Below are 21418 nucleotides of genomic sequence, written 5' to 3' on the forward strand. Positions count from 1 at the left end.
GTTTTTCGCTGAAAGGTTCCTTGAGGAACCTAAATTGGTTCTTCAATGGCATCACTGCAAAAAATGCTATTTTGAAGAGTGTAAAAGAGCATAAGCATCTTTTCTTACTTCTACAAGTATTTTGCATGTTTACAACAGTTACTGATTCTGCCAGTTGCACTTTTAAGCTAAGCAACATTTGGTTTTAATTTTAAAGTTGTAAATAGACGTAACTTCCCGTCGAAAGATGAGGTTCGAACGCAGGTCGAAATCAACTCATGCATCTTATTGTAAGATATAAGCTAACAATAATACTGCAAGATTTGATTTGATAAAAAATGAGCTCGTTTGAACAATGAATTGTGCAATATTTTCTTTTGCTGTGGAAAAACAATCTAAAGTTAGTCAAGAGTTATCAGGGCTTTCTGTGATGTGGTGTAACTAGTAATACTGGTTGTTTCAGTTTTATCTCCACTGCCTGCTTTGCAGCATGTGGGTCATGTTTGAACTGTCAGGTGATCCATGAGTCATGTGAACAATGAAGTGATAGACAAAGTATATTACTCTACAAAAAAAGTATCTTTTAAAAGTGTATTTTTAAAAATTTCAGTTTCTGTGCCATTTTCTTCAGTTCTTTCTAAGATTGTCTAATGAACCATACTACTGTAAATGATCGTCTGTTTCTTTTAAGACAGTGAGCAAAGAACCTAGCTTCAGTCTGGAAGTGTCAAAACAAACTTATCTTTTACACAATGGACTGGAGACCACAACATGACATGTATTACAACAATAAATTAATAAAGTTACTCATTAACTATAGATACATAAGAGCAGCAACTCATCCAATCATGTTGTATTTCTCATTGGGTTCAAGGTTACTGTGATTTCTAAACAGCAATGTTTCATCTTTTAAATCTCTCTGTAACAGTTCCTCATTTTTGTTTTGTTTTTTTGTATTAAAGTGCTATTTATTAAAAACCAACGCTGTTGTACGTATATCAATAACTGCTGTACGGTTATGCAAATAACCAGTCCAGAATCAAATGACCTACAGAAATAAATAAGGCAACACTTTTAACACTGGCTTAAGAATAACCATAATTTGTGACCCTGGACCACAAAACCAGTCATAAGGGTCGATTTTTTCTAAATTGAGATTTATACATTATCTGAAAGCTGAATAAGCTTTCCACTGATGTATGGTTTGTTATGACAGGACAATATTTGGCTGAGATACAACTATTTGAAAATATGGAATCTGAGGGTGCAAAAAAACAACAAGAAAAAATCTAAATATTGATAAAATCACCTTTAAAGTTGTCCAAATGAAGTTCTTAGCAATGCATATTACTAATCAAAAATTAAGTGTTGATATATTTACAGTAGGAAACTTACAAAATATCTTCATGGAACATGATCTTCACATCATCTAATGAACAATGAAGTGATTATATACACACACACACATATACACATATACATGTATATATATATATATATATATATATACACACACACACACACACACACACATATATATATATATATATATATATATACACACATACACACACACACACACATATATATATATATATATATATATACACACATACACACACACACACATACACAGCAAACTAAATGTGAAATAATTTTTTTTAACTATCATATATATATATATATATATATATATATATATATATATATATACTTACAAAAAAGGGAAACGTCACATGAAAAGACCATTTAATCTGGCAACATATCGCAAAAACTATAGCAAACATTTTTAAAATGGACCAATGTAATCATATATACATCTTTATTTGAAAATACTGTACAGACAGTCATTTTAACAGTTGAACAAGGCTGAATTGAGGCTGCATAGTTAACTTGAATAATTTTGAATGAGAGCTGTTGTGAAACTCTGTAAGTAAAAGTTAATAAAACCAAGACCCATAAAAAAAATGGCGTGACTATTTTCCATAAACGCTTGAAAGAGATACTTGTCTGGCTTATCAGTCTATGAAACTAGGCAGGTTTCAGTTTTTCAAACTCACCAGTCAGGACTGAGCTAAATATAACACCAGAAAAACAGCACTGAAATACCTGCCGTGTTTCAGGAACTAGTCAATGCATGTTTAACGTGATTTACATGCATCTCTCCTGCAGGTACACCAACCCAATCATGTTCTGAAATCATTCAAATGTGCTGCGGACGTCACGTATTTCATATACAATAGTTTTCAGTTAAATGTTGAATTCAGTTAGAGCAAGGCTACTTCAATACCTACATATGTACACCGATTACACACAATGACTATATATACATTCATGCACATTTAAGTGTGAGTTAAGTGCCAGGGTGTACATTTTTATTTAATTGGCGTGTAAGTGCTTCATGTGTTGATGGTACTGTTTGAAGTGGGAAACAAAAAGAGAGAGAGAGAGAGAAACAGAGTGAGTTTTCTTATCACGTCCACAACAAAGTGCGTTTGAGTCATTGTGATGCAGAACGACAAACCTATTTTATGGCACTCTTCATTAAAACATGTTAAAGTTATGCTCCATTTCTTAACTGGGCTTCTTCAGCTGCCTTTTTTCTGTGAACAAAGTGATAAAGTTGGTTTACAGTTTTTTCGTCACTGTGAATCATGCAACACTGAAATCAAATGATCTTCTTTCTTTCAGTTTAGTTAAAAATGCAAGTTTCAATAACATACAAAACCTTCATAACATTTAATGTAATTATACTGTACATTTAAAAACTTGTGGTGTAACAATTAAGTCAAAATTAATACACTTTCCGTCTTACACATTGAATACATGGGAGTGTACACACCTTGAAGGAATAGTTCACCCAAAAATGAACATGTCCTGAAAATATACTCATCCTCAGGCCATCCAAACTGTAAATAAATTTGTTTCTTCATCATATTTGGAGAAATGTGCCATTTTATTACTGTCTCAACAACGGATCCTCTGCAGTGAATGGGTGCCGTCAGAATGAGAGTCCAAACAGCTGATAAAAACATCATTATAATCCACAATGAACTCCAGTCCATCACGTTATGTCTTCTGAGGAGAAAAGCTTCATGTTTGTAAGAAATAAATCCATCATTAATGTATTTTTTATGTCAAACCGTCACTTCCAGCCAAAATTATGCATAATACCACTTCCTCCAGTGAAAAGTCCATCTGTTGTTGTCCTCTCACATCAAAATCCACTGTTTTGGTTTGTAAACAGTGCTTGATCTGGAGCAGATTTCTCACCTGATTCAGACAAAATGACTTGGAAATCACTTCTAGAAACATTATTATGGATTATTGGCTTGTATTTTAGCTGGAAGCAACAGTTCTAAGTTAAAATCTATCTTGATGGATTTGTTTCTTGCAAACATACAGTTTTACACTTTTCAAGATGTTAACTGATGTACTGGAGTGGTGTGGATTACTTGTGGATTACTGTGATGTTTTTATCAGACTCTCATTCTGACGGCACCCATTCACTGCAGAGCATCCATTGGTGAGCAAGTGATGTAATGGTACATTTCTCCAAATCTCATCTAGATCTTGGATGGTACTGCATTTTTAATGTAATCCTGAATATATATTTTTTTTTTATTTAAAAAGAAAGGAATCCAAAGTCTCACCTTTTCCTCGCCTTTTGCTTTTGCCGAAAAAATGCCAGCCCAAAGCACAGGATGATAAAGCCAATGATGACAGCCAGGATGCCGAGGGTGAGCGGTACAGCCAGAGCGTCATTGATCGTTTCGTTACAGGTCTCTCCGATGTAGCCCAGCTTACACTCACAGGTGGGCTGCTCGTCCACCAGCACACATCGACCATATTTGCATATTATAGCATCACATGCGATCAGACGGCGAGACAGGCCATCATCATCACTGGCAGGAACGGACATGCCGAAGCTCTGAAGTGCAAGAAAAGAACAAGAACACACACGCAAACTACATAAACAAATGTTTGAGGAACAGAGACTCGGAGCAAATCATGCGCAAATCAGGCAGAGACAACAAAGTTGTAGAGAGTGGGGTAAGATGTGCCACTTGCACAAACGCTGGGCTCTAGGTAATTACATATAATTGTATTTCAGGATGTGTTTTCAAATGCAATTAGGAAAGTAGCACTGTTGTAAGTCCATAGAAATATGACTCATTAAAAAAAAAAAATAATAATAAAAAAGTGGTGTAATGATACTACTTAACCCAGTTTAGGGGTAACGCATAAGCTGAATTAATAGACGTAAATAACTCACAATTACGCATAGGCTAAAAGATTGTTTTTACATAAGAATGTTTTTAAAAGACGCCTGATCAAACATAATAAATATTGTAAATTACTATTACAGTTTAAAATAACATTAAATTAAAAAGTTTTATTTTAATATATCTTAAAATATAGTTTATTCCTGATGCTAAATAATTTACATTACATTTTTGTAACATTATAAATGTCTTTACTGCTACTTTTGATCAATTTAATGCATCCTTGCTGAATAAAAATATGTATTTTTTTTAAATAAACATTTATTTGAAAATGTGTCAGTTGTCTCATATACATGTCTCAGTTTTACACCACTGTATGTGATGGACCCTAAATACATGTTTTTACTGACATACTTCATACTTCAGACTTCATACTGACAATTAGAAGAAAGTAGCACTACTGTAAATCCATTTTAATGACTCATTAAAAAGGTGGTGCAGTAATAATCTGAATTAATCGACATAAATGATTTGCAATTACACACAGGCTATAAGATTGTTTTTATATAAGAATGTTTTCAAAAGACGCCTGATCAAACATATATATATTGTAAATTACTATTACAGTTTAAAATACCATTAAGTTAAAAAGTTTTATTAAAAATGTAGTTTATTCCTGTGATGCTAAATAATTGAAATAAAATTTATAAATGTCTTTACTGCCTCTTTTGATCAATTTAACACATCCTTGTTGAATAAAAATATTTATTTCTTTTGAAATAAACATTTATTTGAAAAGAACATTTAAATAAATATAAAAAACATTATAAAATATATACACATTGTAAATATTAATATTAATAAATACAATAAATATTAAAATAAATATTTGAAATATTTTTATTTTATAAAAATATTACTTTTGAAAAAAAAAATCTGATCTTTGAGGGTATGTACTGTATTCATATATCTCTCATTCTGAAAATTTTACTTTGTTCGACAGTTTTTAGGATAAAAATATGTCAGTTGTCTCACATACATGTCTCAAACTCACACAGCTGTATGTGATGGACCTTAAATACATGTTTGCACTGACAATTAGAAGAAAGCAGCACTACTGTAAGTCCACATAAATATGACTCATTAAAAAGTGGTGCAATGATACTACCTAACCCAGTTTAGGGCTAATGCATAAGCTGAATTAATAAACATAAATGATTTACAATTACTTATATTAAATTGTTTTATATAAGAACATTTTCAAAAGATGTGTGATCAAAATATAATAAAAACAGAAATAGTGTGAATTATTAGTTTAAAATAACAAAAACGTTTTATTTTAATATATTTTAAAATGTAGTTTATTCTGGTGATGCTAAATAATTAAAATGAAATCTTTCATAACATTTATTTGAAATGAACTTAATAATATTATTACAATAAATATTAAAGAAAATAAATAAAAAAATAAAATACATATCTGATATATTTTTATTTTATAAAATATAACTTTTGAAAAAAAAATCTGATCTTTGAGGGTATGTGCTGTATTCATATATATCTAGCGAAAGGTTTATACAACATAAAATTTTAAGATGTAAATACATTTTGAAAATTGTACTTCATTCCACAGTTTTTAGCATAAAAATGTGTCAGTTGTCTCATATACATGTCTCAATCTCACACCTCTGTATGTGATGGACTTTAAACACATGTTTGCACTGACAATTAGAAGAAAGTAGCACTACTGTAAGTCCATAGAAATATGACTCACTAAAAAAAGTGGTCCAATGATACAACTTAACCCAGTTTGGGGGTAACGCATAAGCTGAATAAATCGACATAAATGATTTACTTTTACGCATAGGCTATAAGATTGTTTCTATATAAGAATGTTTTCAGAATATTTCATAATAATTCATGATATTTCTGTTGTTATTGTGCTTGATCAGGCATCATTTGAAAATGTTCTCATATAAAACAATCTTATGGACCATTTCGCTAGACGTAAACAACAGCGGTCCAGAAGCACTTCCTGTTTTTTTGTTTTTTATTTTTTGTTTTATTTCACATATACAAATACATCTTAAAGGTGCTAATGTAACGGTGCTAATGTATTGTATTTTTTTTTGTGATGTTTGTGTAAAGTAAAAAAAAAAAGAAAGAAGTGTATCGGGACCAGTATGTTTACATCTGACGAAATGGTCTATATAAGAAATAGTAAATCATTTATGCTATTAATTCAGCTTATGCGTTATCCCTAAACTGGGTTAAGTAGTATCATTGCACCACTTTTTTTAAAGAGTCATATTTCTATGGACTTACTTTCTTCTAATTGTCAGTGCCCATTTAAAACATGTATTTAAGGTCCATCACATACAGCGTGTGAGATTGAGACACATATGAGACAACTGACACATTTTTGTGCTAAAAACTATTGAATGAAGTAACATTTTCAGAATTTATTTACATCTTAAAATGTTATGTTGTATAAACCTTTCGCTAGAGATATATGAATACAGTACATACCCTAAGAAAGACTTTTTTATTTATTTTTTTTAGATATTTATTTAAATGTTCTGTACTGTATTCATATATCTCTAGAAAATGTTAGGATGTAAATAAATTTTGAAAATGTTACTTCATTCAACAGTTTTAGCATAAATATGTGTCAGTTGTCTCATGTACATGTCCCAGTCTCACACCGCTGTATGTGATGGACCTTAAATACATGTTTTAAATGGGCACGGACAATTAGAAGAAAGTAGCACATTCTGACAGAAGATATGATACACATTCTCTGTGAGAAAATGAAATAAGTTTTTCATATTTCTAGGGAAAAAAAGTAGAAATACTAAAATGTAAACATTTCATCACTTAACACAGGCAAATGTATAGTTCCTTTTAAGCAAGTTCTCCAATGTACAGTACACACAATAGCACACAGACATCTGAAATCCACAAGCCGCCCCCCAAAAAACAGTTAACTGGCAATGAAAGCATTCAGACAGTCTGAGAACCTGACGCCAGGTGACAGCCTTAAGTTGCACCCATAAAACTCCGTGAAAAATGACTCCCTAAGGCGAAAGAACCACAGACATAGAGCTCACGTTTAAATCTACTCACCATTTTCCAAGTGAAAGGTGGCAAACATACATTCAGAACTATGACTGGAATGCAAAACGGTAGGTGGTTTACCTGTGTAGAAATGAGGAAACGATGGCGATAGCGTTGCCTTTAGTACAGATGAATGCATTGAGACAGAAAGAATACAGCAATGTTCCAAAGCAGAAAAGAGACCCACCCATTCAGCACAACACTCAGTGAAACTAAACTCCTGTCAGGTAACACATGGGCAAGGAGGAGTGAACGTTCAGTTTACAGGACAAATAAGGGCCAGATGAAGATAGCAGCGGAGTAACAATTTGACGATATTTAAATCAGTGTAGGATTTGACATACGGGTGCTGCTCACGCCCGATAAACAATCACACAGTTCCGGCGAGTGTCCCGTTCTCCACCCTCATTCAGCAACGCCTAATCACGTCAGGTGAGGGCGGTTATGTGTCATCATCAACTTGACATTTGTATTTTAATGCAGATATGTTTTATAGTTCGATCACATTAAGTCTACGTTTGAGAAAGAAGCTGCAGTGATTGAGTTGTTCTCCTGCGAATGGATCATTGATTCGGTTCTCAAGTTCAACTCACTGCGTTCGCTTATGAATCATTCAGACTGTTTATTTTGTCAACGACAGTTCAAAATTTAAAGTAGTAATGCCGAATCTTTAATACTGCTACATTGTACAATCTCAAAACGTGTTTAAATCTGTTTTTATGTACTGATGTAAAATGTAGCCTGTGGGTTAATTGGTTTTAGCAACCATAAGATGAGGTAGAATAAAATTGTAAACGTGTGATAGAGACACTACATATCCATTGCTCAGTTGAGTCGATTCTCAGGTTCGTGTCCGAACTCGCACCGTGTAACGCCCGGCTTATAGAGTCCACAGTGAGTCATTCATACCGCTTTTTAAAACGTCATTTCGAAATTCAGAGAACGAGTGAACACGATTTTTATTGTGAATCTACAATATGCTACAATAATTTCAAAAGGCGCCCCTTTTGAACCATTAAATATTCCAAAACATTCCCCTTTCAAGATACACGTGCAAATTTGTCTGATCTTTGACGCGATCGCGGGCAGCAGCGCAAAGTCGATGTTCTGTGCTTACTTTATCTAATATTTTGTTTTAAAAATGTTTTAGATTGAAGTAGCAAATGAGACAAACGTCTTCTTAATTATTTTGTTTAAGAATTAAAAAAAATTAAATAAGGAAAGAATATGTAAAAGTATGGTGTTTGGGGTAAAAGCACCCCTGCTGTTAGGGCTAAAAAGCATAATTAACATGATAATTAATAGAAGCCTGACCTTTCCATTTTTTGACATGATTTAGATGGTAAATATCATATATTATCACACATCTTGAGATAATCACCATGAAACCATCATATTTAGATGATATTAATCATATCATGTAATACACTATTTGTTGTTACTACTGTAAATCTATATTAAATTAATATGGGATCTCTTTAAATGCTTTCAGAATCTTTACATTTTAAAATGATTTTGTTTCTGTACCTTAAAATGTTTTATATTAACAAATTTTAATGACAGTATATTTACTGAACAAAAATTATTTTATCACAATAAGCAGAAAAACTTTGCTCTGATAAAAGTGATTGTTTTGAATAAGTATTAACTTAAAGTTATTCTTTTTAAGATCTATTTTTTGGCATTTTTACTGTGACAGGACAGATCAGAATTGACAGGAAGTGAAGTGGGAGAGAGAGGGCAGGTGGGCTCGGTAAAGGTCCTCGAGTCAGGATTCGAACACGGGACGCCCAGAGCGCAACGGCGCAGTATGTTGACAAGTAGCTGATTTGTGTCCGTTTTCCGTAAATGTCACTGAAACTAATAAACATTTTAGTCAAAAGATCCTTGGCATGGTAGCTTTTCTGCCATGTTGAACAGGCCATTAGGGACTACAGGAATCAAGACTGAATAAATAAGCTTTCCGTTGATCTATGGTTTGTTAGGAAAGGACAATATTTGGCCGAGATACTACTATTTAAAAATCTGGAATCTGATGGTGCAAAAAAATCACAATATTGAGAAAATCACCTTTGAAGTTGTCCAAATGAAGTTCATAGCAAAGCATATTACTAATCATAAAGTAAGTTTTGATATATTTATGGTGGGAAATTTACAAAGTATCTTCATGGAACATAATCTTTACTTAATATCTTAATGATTTTTGGCATAAAAGAAAAATCGATAAGTTTGACCCATCTGGTGTATTTTTGGCTATTGCTACAAATATACCCGTGTAACATAAGACTGGTTTTGTGGTCCAGGGTCACATATATGATATACTAAACCAGTAACGTAATATCACATTAAGATACCAGACTTAACTTCAGTGCCTTATGGAGGGGTAAGTTAAAGTGCTGGCCCAATTTATCCCACAGCATTTGGCTCACTTTGCCCCATAGCTGGCATTTTGGCAAAAAAATAGCTAGCCTACCAATTCAGGCTAATATTTAGCTAAATGATTTGCATGGTTTTATATGTTGCTAAATCACTGATATGCATCATAAATATATAATAAGGGTCTTAACTAACAAAACGATTGGTCATTTTCTAAAACACAAATACTTATGTACTTTTTAACCACAAATGCACATCTTGCACTAGCTCTGCGATGCACATGCATGTCTTCACACATTGCATAATCATCTTCCTGTGTACTTTGATTAAAAAATGTAGGGTAGAGCAAAAAAAAAAAAAAAAAAAAAAAAAAAAAAATAAAAAAAACTGCATCTCATTTTCTCAACCAAACTTCAAAATCACCCAACATCATTGTTTTACCTTTTTTTCGTAAAGAGCATTTGACTTTCTTTGCACATTCACTAGTGCAAGACATTTGTGGTTAAAAAGTATACACTTTATGTATATATATATATATATATATAAAAGACTAGATAAGACCCTCATTCCTCAAATGGGATCATGTAGAGCCCTTTAAAGCTCCAATTTGGACCTTCAACCCATTGATCCCTACTGAAGTCCACCATAATGAGAAAAATCCTGGAATGTTTTCCTCAAAAACCTTAATTTATTTACAACTGAAGAAAGACATGAATATCTTGGATGAGTCCGTAAACTCTCAGGAAATATTTATTCTGGAATTGAACTAACCCTTTAAATGGCAGAAAGGCAGATCATAATGTCAATAGGTCCTTAATCAAGGCAGTGACCTCTAAATAAATAAATAGAACCTGAATTGAACCTTTTCATGAATATACTGAACAAATTTGAATTTTGTCCCACAAACTGAGATAACACAGATTTACACAAGGGAGCCTCTTCCTCTTGTTCAGGTACTGGTTCATGTTTCATATGGGGGATGGGGTGGAGTAACAGAGGAAGTATTGAAAGTAGGCCTGAGTTTGCATAACCAAACAAGACTTTCGTGTTATGCATGGAAGCAGACTGAAGCCCAAGGAAAAACAGCAGGCTATTTAAAGCAGCGACTCAAATGACTGAGCAATAAAGCTTTAAATTTAAGAGTTATAGGGAAAAAAAAGCACTATAAAATGAGGAATGTTACATTTGTAAATGTGTGATAGAGTGCTACGCACTGCACATTACAAAATAAGACACGCGACAGCACATCTGCTGCTTGCATAAAGGCACATGTAGTTTCAAGCAGTGTTGGGTGTAACGCGTTACAAAGTAACGCGTTACTGTAATAATATTACTTTTTTCAGTAACTAGTAGTGTAAGGCATTACTCGTCTGAAAATGGTAATATTATTACAGTTTTCCCGAGCTAGTTACTTGCGTTACATTTGCCAGTAGCACCTTCATCACACACAAGGCACACAACACAGAGAACAGAAGGGAAGGGGAGGGGGCGTGAATGGAACAGTGATTGGTCTGGGTTTGGCACGAGGTATCATTTACCATCACCGATTGGTCGACACCCGGCAGCCGGCAGCAGAGCGGCACCCGCAAAGACAGATGGGGAAAAATGGAAGCGTCAACAACGGCAAGCTTTTTCAGAGGAAGGTTCCCAGTAGCGCTGCACAATTAATCGTATCGCAATCGCGATGTCAGCCTGTGTGATTATATTAAATAAGTTTGGACTTGAGAACACCTACTTTTTTTTTTTTTTTTTTTTGGATTTGGATTTGAGATTACTGACACTGACCAGAGAGAGGTACTGTGCAAGAATTAGAGGCCCTGTTTCACCTGGTATTAACATGCGTTTTCTGATGCGTCGATCTGATCACAAGTGGACAATGCTAAGTACAGGTGTAAATAGGGGTGTAAAACGTTTTCAGCTTGTCCACTTTTGACCACATCTACTTTTCAAAATCCCGTTTGTGTGCCCCTCACTTTCAAATTTGTTTGTTAAATTAATGTCTCGTATTGTAGAAAGCACGCTCAGCGCCGCTGAGAATTCGCACGATCCTTAAAACGAAACCGAAAGTAAAACGCGCACGCGCCTTCAAAAGCAATTTTAACACGCGCTTTTAGAGAGCGGTTCCACAGTGCGCACGCGCAAATTAGGCTACATAACATATATATGTTGTTATTTGTATGTATCCTATAATAGGTTGTGTAGTTGTCTAGCTCTGTATCAGGCTTAAAAAAATTGGTCTCTATTTGCACTTTGAACATTGAGAGAGTAGCCTGGCCTACTTTGATTATGGCTGCACTATTGTTTGCACTTAATACAGCTATTCTTTTGTTTAGACTATTTTTATTTAAACTGTTTTTATTTATATTTGTAAAAAAGATCTTCAGTTAGGAGGTCAAACGTTCTAGAAGCTCATAATTCATGTACAGTTCTAATGTCTGAAGAGAATCACATGAAATCATACAGGAGAGACGCCAGTCAGTGGAGTTTGTAATGTATGTAAATGCAGGAATGTGGTCAGAAGTGGTCGAAAGTGGACAGAAGAGATGGATTAAAACGCCAGGTGTAAACGACTGTGTCTCCATTGTCCACTTGTGATCCGATCGACCAAAAACATATCCTGTCTCCTTTTCAAAAGATTTTACACAGAGTACATGTTAAATTCTTCATAAATGTCCGTTTGTTTGGGCAAAATCTTTAAAATATCTTATTTTTGTGAAACTGTGTATGTTTTTATTTTATTTAATTTAGCTATACTTTTGAGAGTTTACATTAATGCAAATGCTATTTCATTTGGTAAAAATAATTTATTTTGAAACCATTTCTAGTGTTACAAATACACATTTCCGCATTATCACTAATCTGTGTGTGCATTTTCTTTAAGAACCCATCAAGTTGACTCACAGTACCATTTATTATAATCGCAATCGCGTATCGCAATATTGACCTCAATAATCGCAATATGAACATTTTCCCAAATCGTGCAGCCCTAGTTCCCAGCAACAGAAAACTAGTTTTGACGGGTGGAGATTCAGTCATTATTTTGAATATGTTCAACGGAAGGAAAATAACTTGACGGTGAAGTGCACAACTTGAAGAAGCACCTGCAGCGACAGCACGGACACATCAAGCTCCTTGCGAAGCGACAGAGTGACATGAACGAGCAGCCCCATTGTACTTGATTGCACAAGTACAGTTGTTTGTAGTTATTTGTGCTAGACAGTGCCAGTCTGTTGTTGGCGTAATAAAGACCCTAAAGAACACTCCTCCTTTGTATGTTCTCCCTCCATCTGATGCATCTCAGGCAATTATAGAGTAATTAAGAAAAAAAATGTAACTAGTAATATAACTAGTAATATAACTAGTTACTTTCTCCAGGGAGTAATAAAGTAAAGTAAGGCATTACTATTTTTGAGAGTAATATGTAATATGTAATATATTACTTTTTTGAGTAACTAGCCCCAACACTGGTTTCAAGCTATAATTAATCATAACGACATTAAGATGTGCAATAAAAACTAGACTCTGGCTGATTTCACAATCCCATTAGGTTTCTGTTCTGGCATTAACCTGGCACCGTTTCCTTTGTGAAGTACTGTGTAAACATTTCTTGAGAATTACAGGTACCTGCCGTTTCAACGGCTGTGGCAAGGCGCCGAGCGCTTTTCTTGACATTAGACTTTGCAAATGTTTAAACTAAATCCTCTTTCATGTTACAGTTTTTTTTATTGGAATAAGAAATGAACCACACCATATTTCTTGCAAAGTTAATTGTTTTATTTGACAATAAAGAAAAGCATTAGCCGACAACAGGAGTGGTAACGGCTGGAGCAATCGGAGCCTACAGAAAAAAAGAAAGAGTCGTAAGACTAAATTCTGAATCAACTAATATACAGGAGAAAGATTCTACATAACATTTCATCATCCCAGACCTCCATGACCGCATTTCCTTAGTGGAACACAAAAAGAGAAGTTTAGCAGAATGTCCAGGCTGATCTCTTCCACATAATTACCAGCGAATTACCAGGGTTCAAGCGCTTCAGGTGTTTAAGCACATAAGGAAAAAGAGTTTACATATTCTTTCGCAAGCCTGTAACCACCTAAATCAATTATTAAAAAAAAAGTATTTTTTTTTGTCAAACCCAGGTGATTTACCATAGAAATATGATGTTTCTATAACATTTATGACTGTTATAGTGCCAGCTGTGGTCCGATCTCCCTGAAACTTTGCATGATTGTTTCGAATCACCTGTCACATGTTCTCAGCAGATTTTGTGAAGTTTTGAGTTTTCATTTAGGCTTTATAAGCTTTTGGGTATGTTTAGACACGCCCCTTTTTCTAAAGGACCCCGTTATAGCCTCCCAAATGGTAAATTTCAACGTTTTTTTTGATAATTATTGACCTAGAGAGTCCAGAGAATTGCACTGCAGTGCTTTTTTCCCCTAGACTGAGCAAAAAACCTAGGACTAGTTTGCAAAAGTAGGTTTTTCACATCTTCTCAATCGTTTAAAAAACGGTTTGACTGACAGCAGTGGTTCTAGAGACAAAGTTGTTTGGAACGAGGAGGGCTATCATAGGATATAAATATCATGTATATGTGCGGAAAACCACGCAATGTACAATGAAAAAAAATTATGCGATACCGCCCCCAGTGGCCGATTTCTTTCAAATTTCTTACAGACCTTTGGTGCCGTGCGTCAAACAGGCCCACCAAAATTTGTTCCAATTGGCCTCCAGTAACTTTGTCTAATAGGTGCTCAAACTTCATCGACCAATGGTGTTTTTTTTTTTGAGATATGCAAATGTCCCCATAGACACTTGTGGCACATTGAATCAAGACTGTGCACAGCAATTTTCAGGTTAATAGGACAAATGGTTGCCTAGTTATAGCATTTTAATGTTTTTTAACTCTCTCATAGCGCCACCAAGTGGCCAATCTCTGCGATTTTTTTCCCCCTGTGACCTCAGATTAAGCTCTTACATAAGTGTGCCAAGTTTGGTGAAGATATCTCATTCCCTTCAGGAGTTATAGGCATGTTACTAAAAGTGACCCAGGGAGTCCCTTTGCCACAAGGAGTTGAAAGTTCAACTTTTTTTGATAATCATTGATATTGACCCTCCAGAGAATCTTTCCGCACTGATTTGGTTCCAATCGGGCAAAAAAAAAAAAAAAAACCTAGGACTAGTTTGCAAAAGTAGGTTTTGCAAAAAATGCTAAATATCCGAAAATTTCGAGGCATGGTTTTTGTCCGTCATGAGCCAAGGATTCCAACGACATAAGACATTTGAGCCTGCGACTGATGGTTTAGGGGTTACGAGTGATTTCGTACTTTTGATCGCTGTAGTGCCCCCGTCAGGTCGACTGGGGCGAGCCTTGCTGACGTTGTCGCCGGTGTGAGTACTACCATCCCTCCAAGTTTCAAGTCTCTACGAATTGTGGTTTGGTCTGCACGATCAGTTTTACGTGGAAATTGCTCATTCCGTGACCATTCTAGCAATTACAATAGGATTTTAGCGCTATGTGCTTGAACCCCTAAAAAAATATAGCTTAAGTGCATTTAAGCACATTATAGAAAACATGTCATATTAACATTATTTGGCAAGGCTGTACCCACCTAAAGTAAGGATGAAAAAAGCATTTTTGGCAAATCCAGATGATTTACCATAGAAATATGATGTTTTTCTTTAACTTTAATGACTGTTATAGTGCAGCTGTGGTCCGAACCCCTTAAAACGTTGCATGCTTGTTTACAATCACCTGTTGCATGTGCTCAGCAGGTTTTATCAAGTTTTGAGTTTTCATTTAGGCTTTATCTGCCTTATTCCTGAATGATGGGTGGCACTTCTGGTTTGGGGAACTTCCATTTAAAAAGACTGAAACTAATCATTTCAAAAATCAAAGTTGCCCTACAAATAAGGCTTACCCATCTGTTTGACTGTTAATTTTCCTTCATGTTTTATTTTCAGACATCATGAAAACAATGTAACACTTACATGGCATGTTATAACAAGAATATCTATGGCAAGAACTCTCTTCAGTCACTGCATTCTTTTCCTCACGATTATTTTCTTTTTCCCCTTTGCATTATGCTGTAACAGTACGAATAAGGACAACATATACTGGACATTTGTGGTCTGTTCTGCCAATGTAATTCATGACATATCCTATTAATAATTCACTGGAATGCACAAAGAATCTTTTCTCCTCAAATCCTTCTCTTTCCAGGTGTTTTTTACAGATAAATACAATTTATTATCTTTCAAAATGAAAGAAATCTCTTTGAAATAGTATCACACAATGAGGAAGTTAATAAACTTACTTTTTTTTTTTTTTTTTTTTTTTATAATACAGAGATATATTACTCACCCATCCATTATTGCTGTGGTAAGAATCGTGCTTCTGGAGTCATTCATGGTCTGTTAAAAGTACCTCGTTTATGCTTTTACACTGCTTTTAAATATCATTTTAATGTTCGATGGTTGAAGGACGAGTAGAATGTCACCTCACTGTACCCAGTTTAAAAAAAAAAAAAAAAAAAAAAAAAAAAAAAGTATTATTAAAGGCTCGTAGACCTTTCCTGATCCCGCCCCTTTCTCTCTCTCCCACTTCGCTTCCTGTCCAGCTACACTGTCTTGTCTGAATGGAGGCATAAAAATGCCTAAATAAATAAATAAATAAATAAATAAATAAATAAATAAATAAATAAATAATCAAAAAAAGTTGAACTTTCAAGGGTGCCAAAACTTTCGAAAGGGGCAGGGACACTTTTAGTAAAATGCCTATAACTCTTGAACGGAATGAGATCTCTCTGCCAAACTCAGAACAATTATGTAAGAGCTCAATCTGATGTCACAGTTAAAAAAAAAAAAAAAAAAAAAAAAAAAAAAAAGGTGTGAGAGAAATTTGAAAGAAATCAGCCACCGGGCGGTGATATTACATTTTTCAAGGGTGTAAATGATTGTACGTCACAGTTTTTTGCACATACATGCGATATTAGTATGAAAGAACTTCTCATTCCGGACAAGCCTCTAGAACCACCGCTGTCAATCAAAGAGTTTGTTAAATAATTCAGAAGAGTAAAATAAAATAAACAAATAAAAAAAAACTAGTCCTAGATTCTGCAAACTAGTCCTAGGTTTTTTACTCAATCTGGAAAATAGCACTGGAGGAGAACTTTCTGGACTCTCTAGGTCAATAATTATCAAAACACGTTGAAATTTGCTCTTTGGGAGGCTAGAATGGAGTAATTTAGAAAAGGGGCCTGTCCAAATTTACCCAAAATCCTATAAATCCTAAAGAAAAACTCAAAACTCCACAAAACCTGTTTTAGGGAGATTGGACCACAACTGCTGCTATAACGGTCATAACTGTTAAAAAACATTTCTATGGTAAATGATCTGGCCTTGCTTTTTTTAAATCATTATTTAGCGACTATCTATCTATCTATCTATCTATCTATCTATCTATCTATCTATCTATCTATCTATCTATATATATATATATATATATATATATATATATATATATATATATATATATATATTTTTTTTTTTTTTTTTTTTTTTTTTTAAAGAAATGAATACTTTTATTCAGCAACAATATGTTGAATCTATAAAAAGTGATAGAAATATTTTCTATTGATATACGTCTTTGCTGTTTTGAATAAATGCTGTTCTTTTTAACTTTTTTTTTTTTTTTTTTTTTTTAAAAGAATCTTAAAAAGGGAAAAAAAATAAAATAAAAAAACATTTGGCAGCAAAACTGTTGCCAACATAGATCATTCAAATAATAATCAGCATAATAAAATGATTTCTGAAGGATCATGTGACGCTGAAGACTGGAGTAATGATGCTGAAAATTAATTTAAAGTATATTAAAATAGAAGCCATTATTTTAAGAACATTTCGCAATATTATTGTTTATTTTTGACCAAATAAATGCAGCCTTGATGAGCATAAGAGACCTCTTTAAAAAACAAAAAAAAACAAAACAAAAAAAAAACACAACATTACAAGTCTTGCTGATCATAAACTTTTGAACAGAACAACAAATTAGTATACACAGAGCACAGAAACCTCATTGTACCTCTTCAGGATCGTACAACTCATTAGCAAAGTTCTGAGTGAAGGTTGTTCGCTCTTCCACGTCAGTCACAAGTGTCTCTTTTTCAGTAGACTCTTCCCTCGCTGCTTGTGCCCTTCTGCAAATATAATATAGGGGAATGATGTGTATGTACTTAAAGGAGAAGTCCACTTCCAGAACAACAATTAACAGATAAATGTACTCACCCCCTTGTCATCCAAGATGTTCATGTCTTTCTTTTTTCAGTCGTAAAGAAATTATGTTTTTTGAGGAAAACATTTCAGGATTTTTCTCCATATAATGGACTGATATAGTGCACCGATGTTAAACCTCCAAAATGCGATCCCAAACGATCCCAAATGCGGTTGTAAATGATCCCAGCCGAGAAAGAAGGGTCTTATCTAGTTTAACGATCGGTTATTTTCATAAAAATAATACAATATATATACTTTTTAATGTCAAACGCTCATCTTGTCTTGCTCTGCCTGGACTGTTTTTTCCAGTTAATGGCAGTTAGTGTATGTCGAAAAACTCCCATCTCATGTTCTCCCTCAACTTCAAAATCGTCCTATATCACTATTTTACCTTTTTTGTTAAAGGGGTCATCGAATGCAAACTTCACTTTTACATGCTGTTTGAACATTAATGTGTGTTGGCAGTGTATGTACAAATCTACCCTATAATGATAAAAATCCATGCAGTGGTTTTTAATTAATTTGTAAAAAATATCCCCTTTTTCAAATTGAGCCGTTCTCAGATGCTGTCACACCCACAGAGGCCGCTCCCACGATAGTTGATTGACATGAGCGTCTCACCTCAGATCAGCTGTAACAGTCCACCTCTATTGTTTCAATGCTGGAGCAGGGATGTAAGTTAGACAAGAATATCTCCTAATGAGCGATTGAGGTGTTGTGTTGCTGGATGTAATAATGAACATAGTGGTCGTCATTTACTCCCGACATCTGAGCCGCTGAAGATGCTGTAGATTACGTTTGTTTGTGAAGGGAATGCGCCTCCTCCCGATCTACATATATCCGTCTATGTTCGTGCGAATCATTCGTGCTCCAGCTTCACTTACAGCAGAAGTGAGTTTTTTTTTTTTGAAGGGTTTTTTTTTTTTTATGAATCTCTGCAATCACCTTTCCTAATAAAGTGCTAGTTAGCAAGTTTCGTGGCTAAATGCGGCTAAAGTAAACAGGCTCGTCACTCCACAGAGAGAAGAGAGGGGCGGGGGCGAGCAGCGCTCATTAACATTTAAAGGAACAACCCCTCAGAATGAGATGATTTTTGCAGAGCTGATTTTGACAAGGTAAAAAGGGTGTTGTTTTACACTACCATTGAGAATTTTTAACCAAAGTATATTACAGACTTTTCATTAAGACCCTAAAGAATCATATCAACTTGTGGAAAATGGGCATCTGATGACCCCTTTAAGGGTGTTTGATCTTCTTTGCATGTTCACTTTGTAAAGACTGTGTCGGTACTTCTGCAGTGATGTAGGATGATTTTGAAATGATTTTTGAAGTTGAGGGAGAAAATACGATTGGAGTTTTTCGACATACACTAACTGTCTTGAACCAGAATACACAGAGTTCAGGGAGAGAAAGACAAGACGAACCGATTGTTTCGCTAGATTAGACCCTTCTTCCTCGGCTGGGATCATTTAGAGCCCTTTGAAGCCACATTTAAACTACATTTTGGAAGTTCAAAATCGGGGCACCATATCAGTCCATTATATGGAGAAAAATGCAGAAATGTTTTCCTCAAAAAACAATTTCTTTCTGACTGAAGAAAGAAAGACATGAACATCTTGGATGACAAGGGGGTGAGTACATTACCTGTAAATTGTTGTTCTGGAAGTAAACTTCTCCTTTAATGAAATGAACATCTATTATATTTAAGAAATGACAGACCTCCTCTTCAGGATGACGGCGGCCACCAGAGCACCTCCGAAGAGAAAGGTGAGTGTGAGCGCGAGAGCGGTGCTGCTGGAGGCGGCGTTCTGACACAGATCCCCGCCGTATCCCTCCTCACACTCACACGTAGACTCACCCGCCACACTCACACACGTCCCGTGACCGCTGCAGCGCTCCGCTGCACACGACGCACTGCCCACTCGAGATGGGGAGAGATCGACAGCAGAGCCGAGGGGCGTCAGACGGTTTGATGTGGATTGTGGAGTGCCAGGTCCAGATTTGGATTTGACCCCTGGTTTGATTTTCATAAGGTCACCTGTCAACAAGCAAGACATGGTTAACATCACAATCCACACCACTTCAGCTGTTTGGACTCTCATTCTGACGGCACCCATTCACTGCAGAGGATCCATTGGTGAGCAAGTGATGTAGTGCTTCAATCTGTACGTAAAAGGTACGAAATAGGAAATGGTGAATAACGGTCGTTCAGATAAACAAGGAATCACTCACATTCCTCATCTGAGCCGTCCTGGCAGTCTGGGATCTTGTCGCAGAATTTGTCCGCAGAGATGCACTTGAGGCCGTCTTTGCACGCTTTAGTGCCCGTGGGGCACTTGAGGTTGGAAACACATTTGGTCTGGTTTATAGTGAGGTAGTCCAGGGCGCAGCGACACGAGCGTCCACCTGGATACGGCAGACACAGGTGACTGCAGCCCCCATTGTTTTCAGAACAGGCATTGGTTCCTGGTCGGGAACAAAATCAGACTTTACATATACAATTAGACAAGAATAACTGACTTTGGAGAAACTTACTGTACAGTTCACTTTGACACAGAGATGCAACCTGATTTCAGACTTAAACACTAGCTTATTCAGTGAAACATAAAAATTAGATAAACAAAAAAATAAATAAATACACTTGCCTGTATGTTTTTACCTTATGAAAAAGATAGAAAATAAATAAAAATAAAAAGAGATAAATAAATAAAAGTGACAATATGATAAAAAGTAGTAAATAAATACATAAAGTTAATTACATAAGATAAAAATAAAAGTAAAAAAAAAAAAAAAAAAAAAAAAAGACAGGCAAACAAATATAAAACAAAAAAGAAAAATTAAAATAAGAAAGGATTATAATGGAAAAATAAATAAATATGATAAAAGTAAGTAAATAAATACATACTTTTAATTTAAAAGTTAAATAAGACAAAAGCAAAAAAGAAAAAAGACTTAATCAAATATAAGAATAAAACAAGAACAAAGTTAAAAGAAAAAAGATTAAGATAAAATAAAAAGGAAATAGACAAATGAATAAAAAAGTAAGTGGAAATATGATAAAAATAAGTAAATACATAAAATAAAACAAAGTTCATTAAGATAAATTACAGTAAAAAAGAAAGAAACATTAAGATAAAGGAAAAATCAAATAAACAAAAATAAAACAAAAATGTGACTATATAAATAAAATAAACTATGATGATTGCAAACAATATGAGTAAATAAGTACATAATTTTAATTGAATTCAAAAAAATAAATAAGAGTAAAATACAATAGACTTACAAACAAATATATAAAACAATAAGGAAAAATAACATTAAGAAAAGAAAACAAACAAACAAACAAACAAGCAAGCAAATAAATAATTGTGACAGTGATAGAAAATAAATACATAAAACAAAAAAATAATTTAGATAAAGTAAAAGAAAATAGACTTATAGACAA

At 34.4% G+C, this 21418-nt stretch overlaps 1 protein-coding gene across 9 annotated transcripts in view; it reads right to left on the bottom strand.

Annotated features, from left to right (window-relative positions):
• Positions 1-13434: 13434 nt before the first annotated feature.
• si:dkey-88l16.3 (low-density lipoprotein receptor-related protein 2) overlaps positions 13435-21418 on the bottom strand; it is a 52415-nt gene continuing 44431 nt past the window's right edge. For all 9 annotated transcript variants that reach the window (XM_051121928.1, XM_051121923.1, XM_051121929.1 and 6 more), the window contains 4 exons: positions 20206-20439; positions 19693-20011; positions 17783-17897; positions 13435-13536 (listed from right to left, as the gene is read on the bottom strand). In XM_051121928.1, the coding sequence (XP_050977885.1) occupies positions 13495-13536; positions 17783-17897; positions 19693-20011; positions 20206-20439 (710 nt within the window). In that variant the 3' untranslated portion in view covers positions 13435-13494. The remainder of the gene's footprint in view (positions 13537-17782; positions 17898-19692; positions 20012-20205; positions 20440-21418) is intronic.

Source organism: Labeo rohita, chromosome 10 (assembly GCF_022985175.1).
Source record: "Labeo rohita strain BAU-BD-2019 chromosome 10, IGBB_LRoh.1.0, whole genome shotgun sequence".
NCBI classification, from domain to species: Eukaryota; Metazoa; Chordata; class Actinopteri; order Cypriniformes; family Cyprinidae; genus Labeo; species Labeo rohita.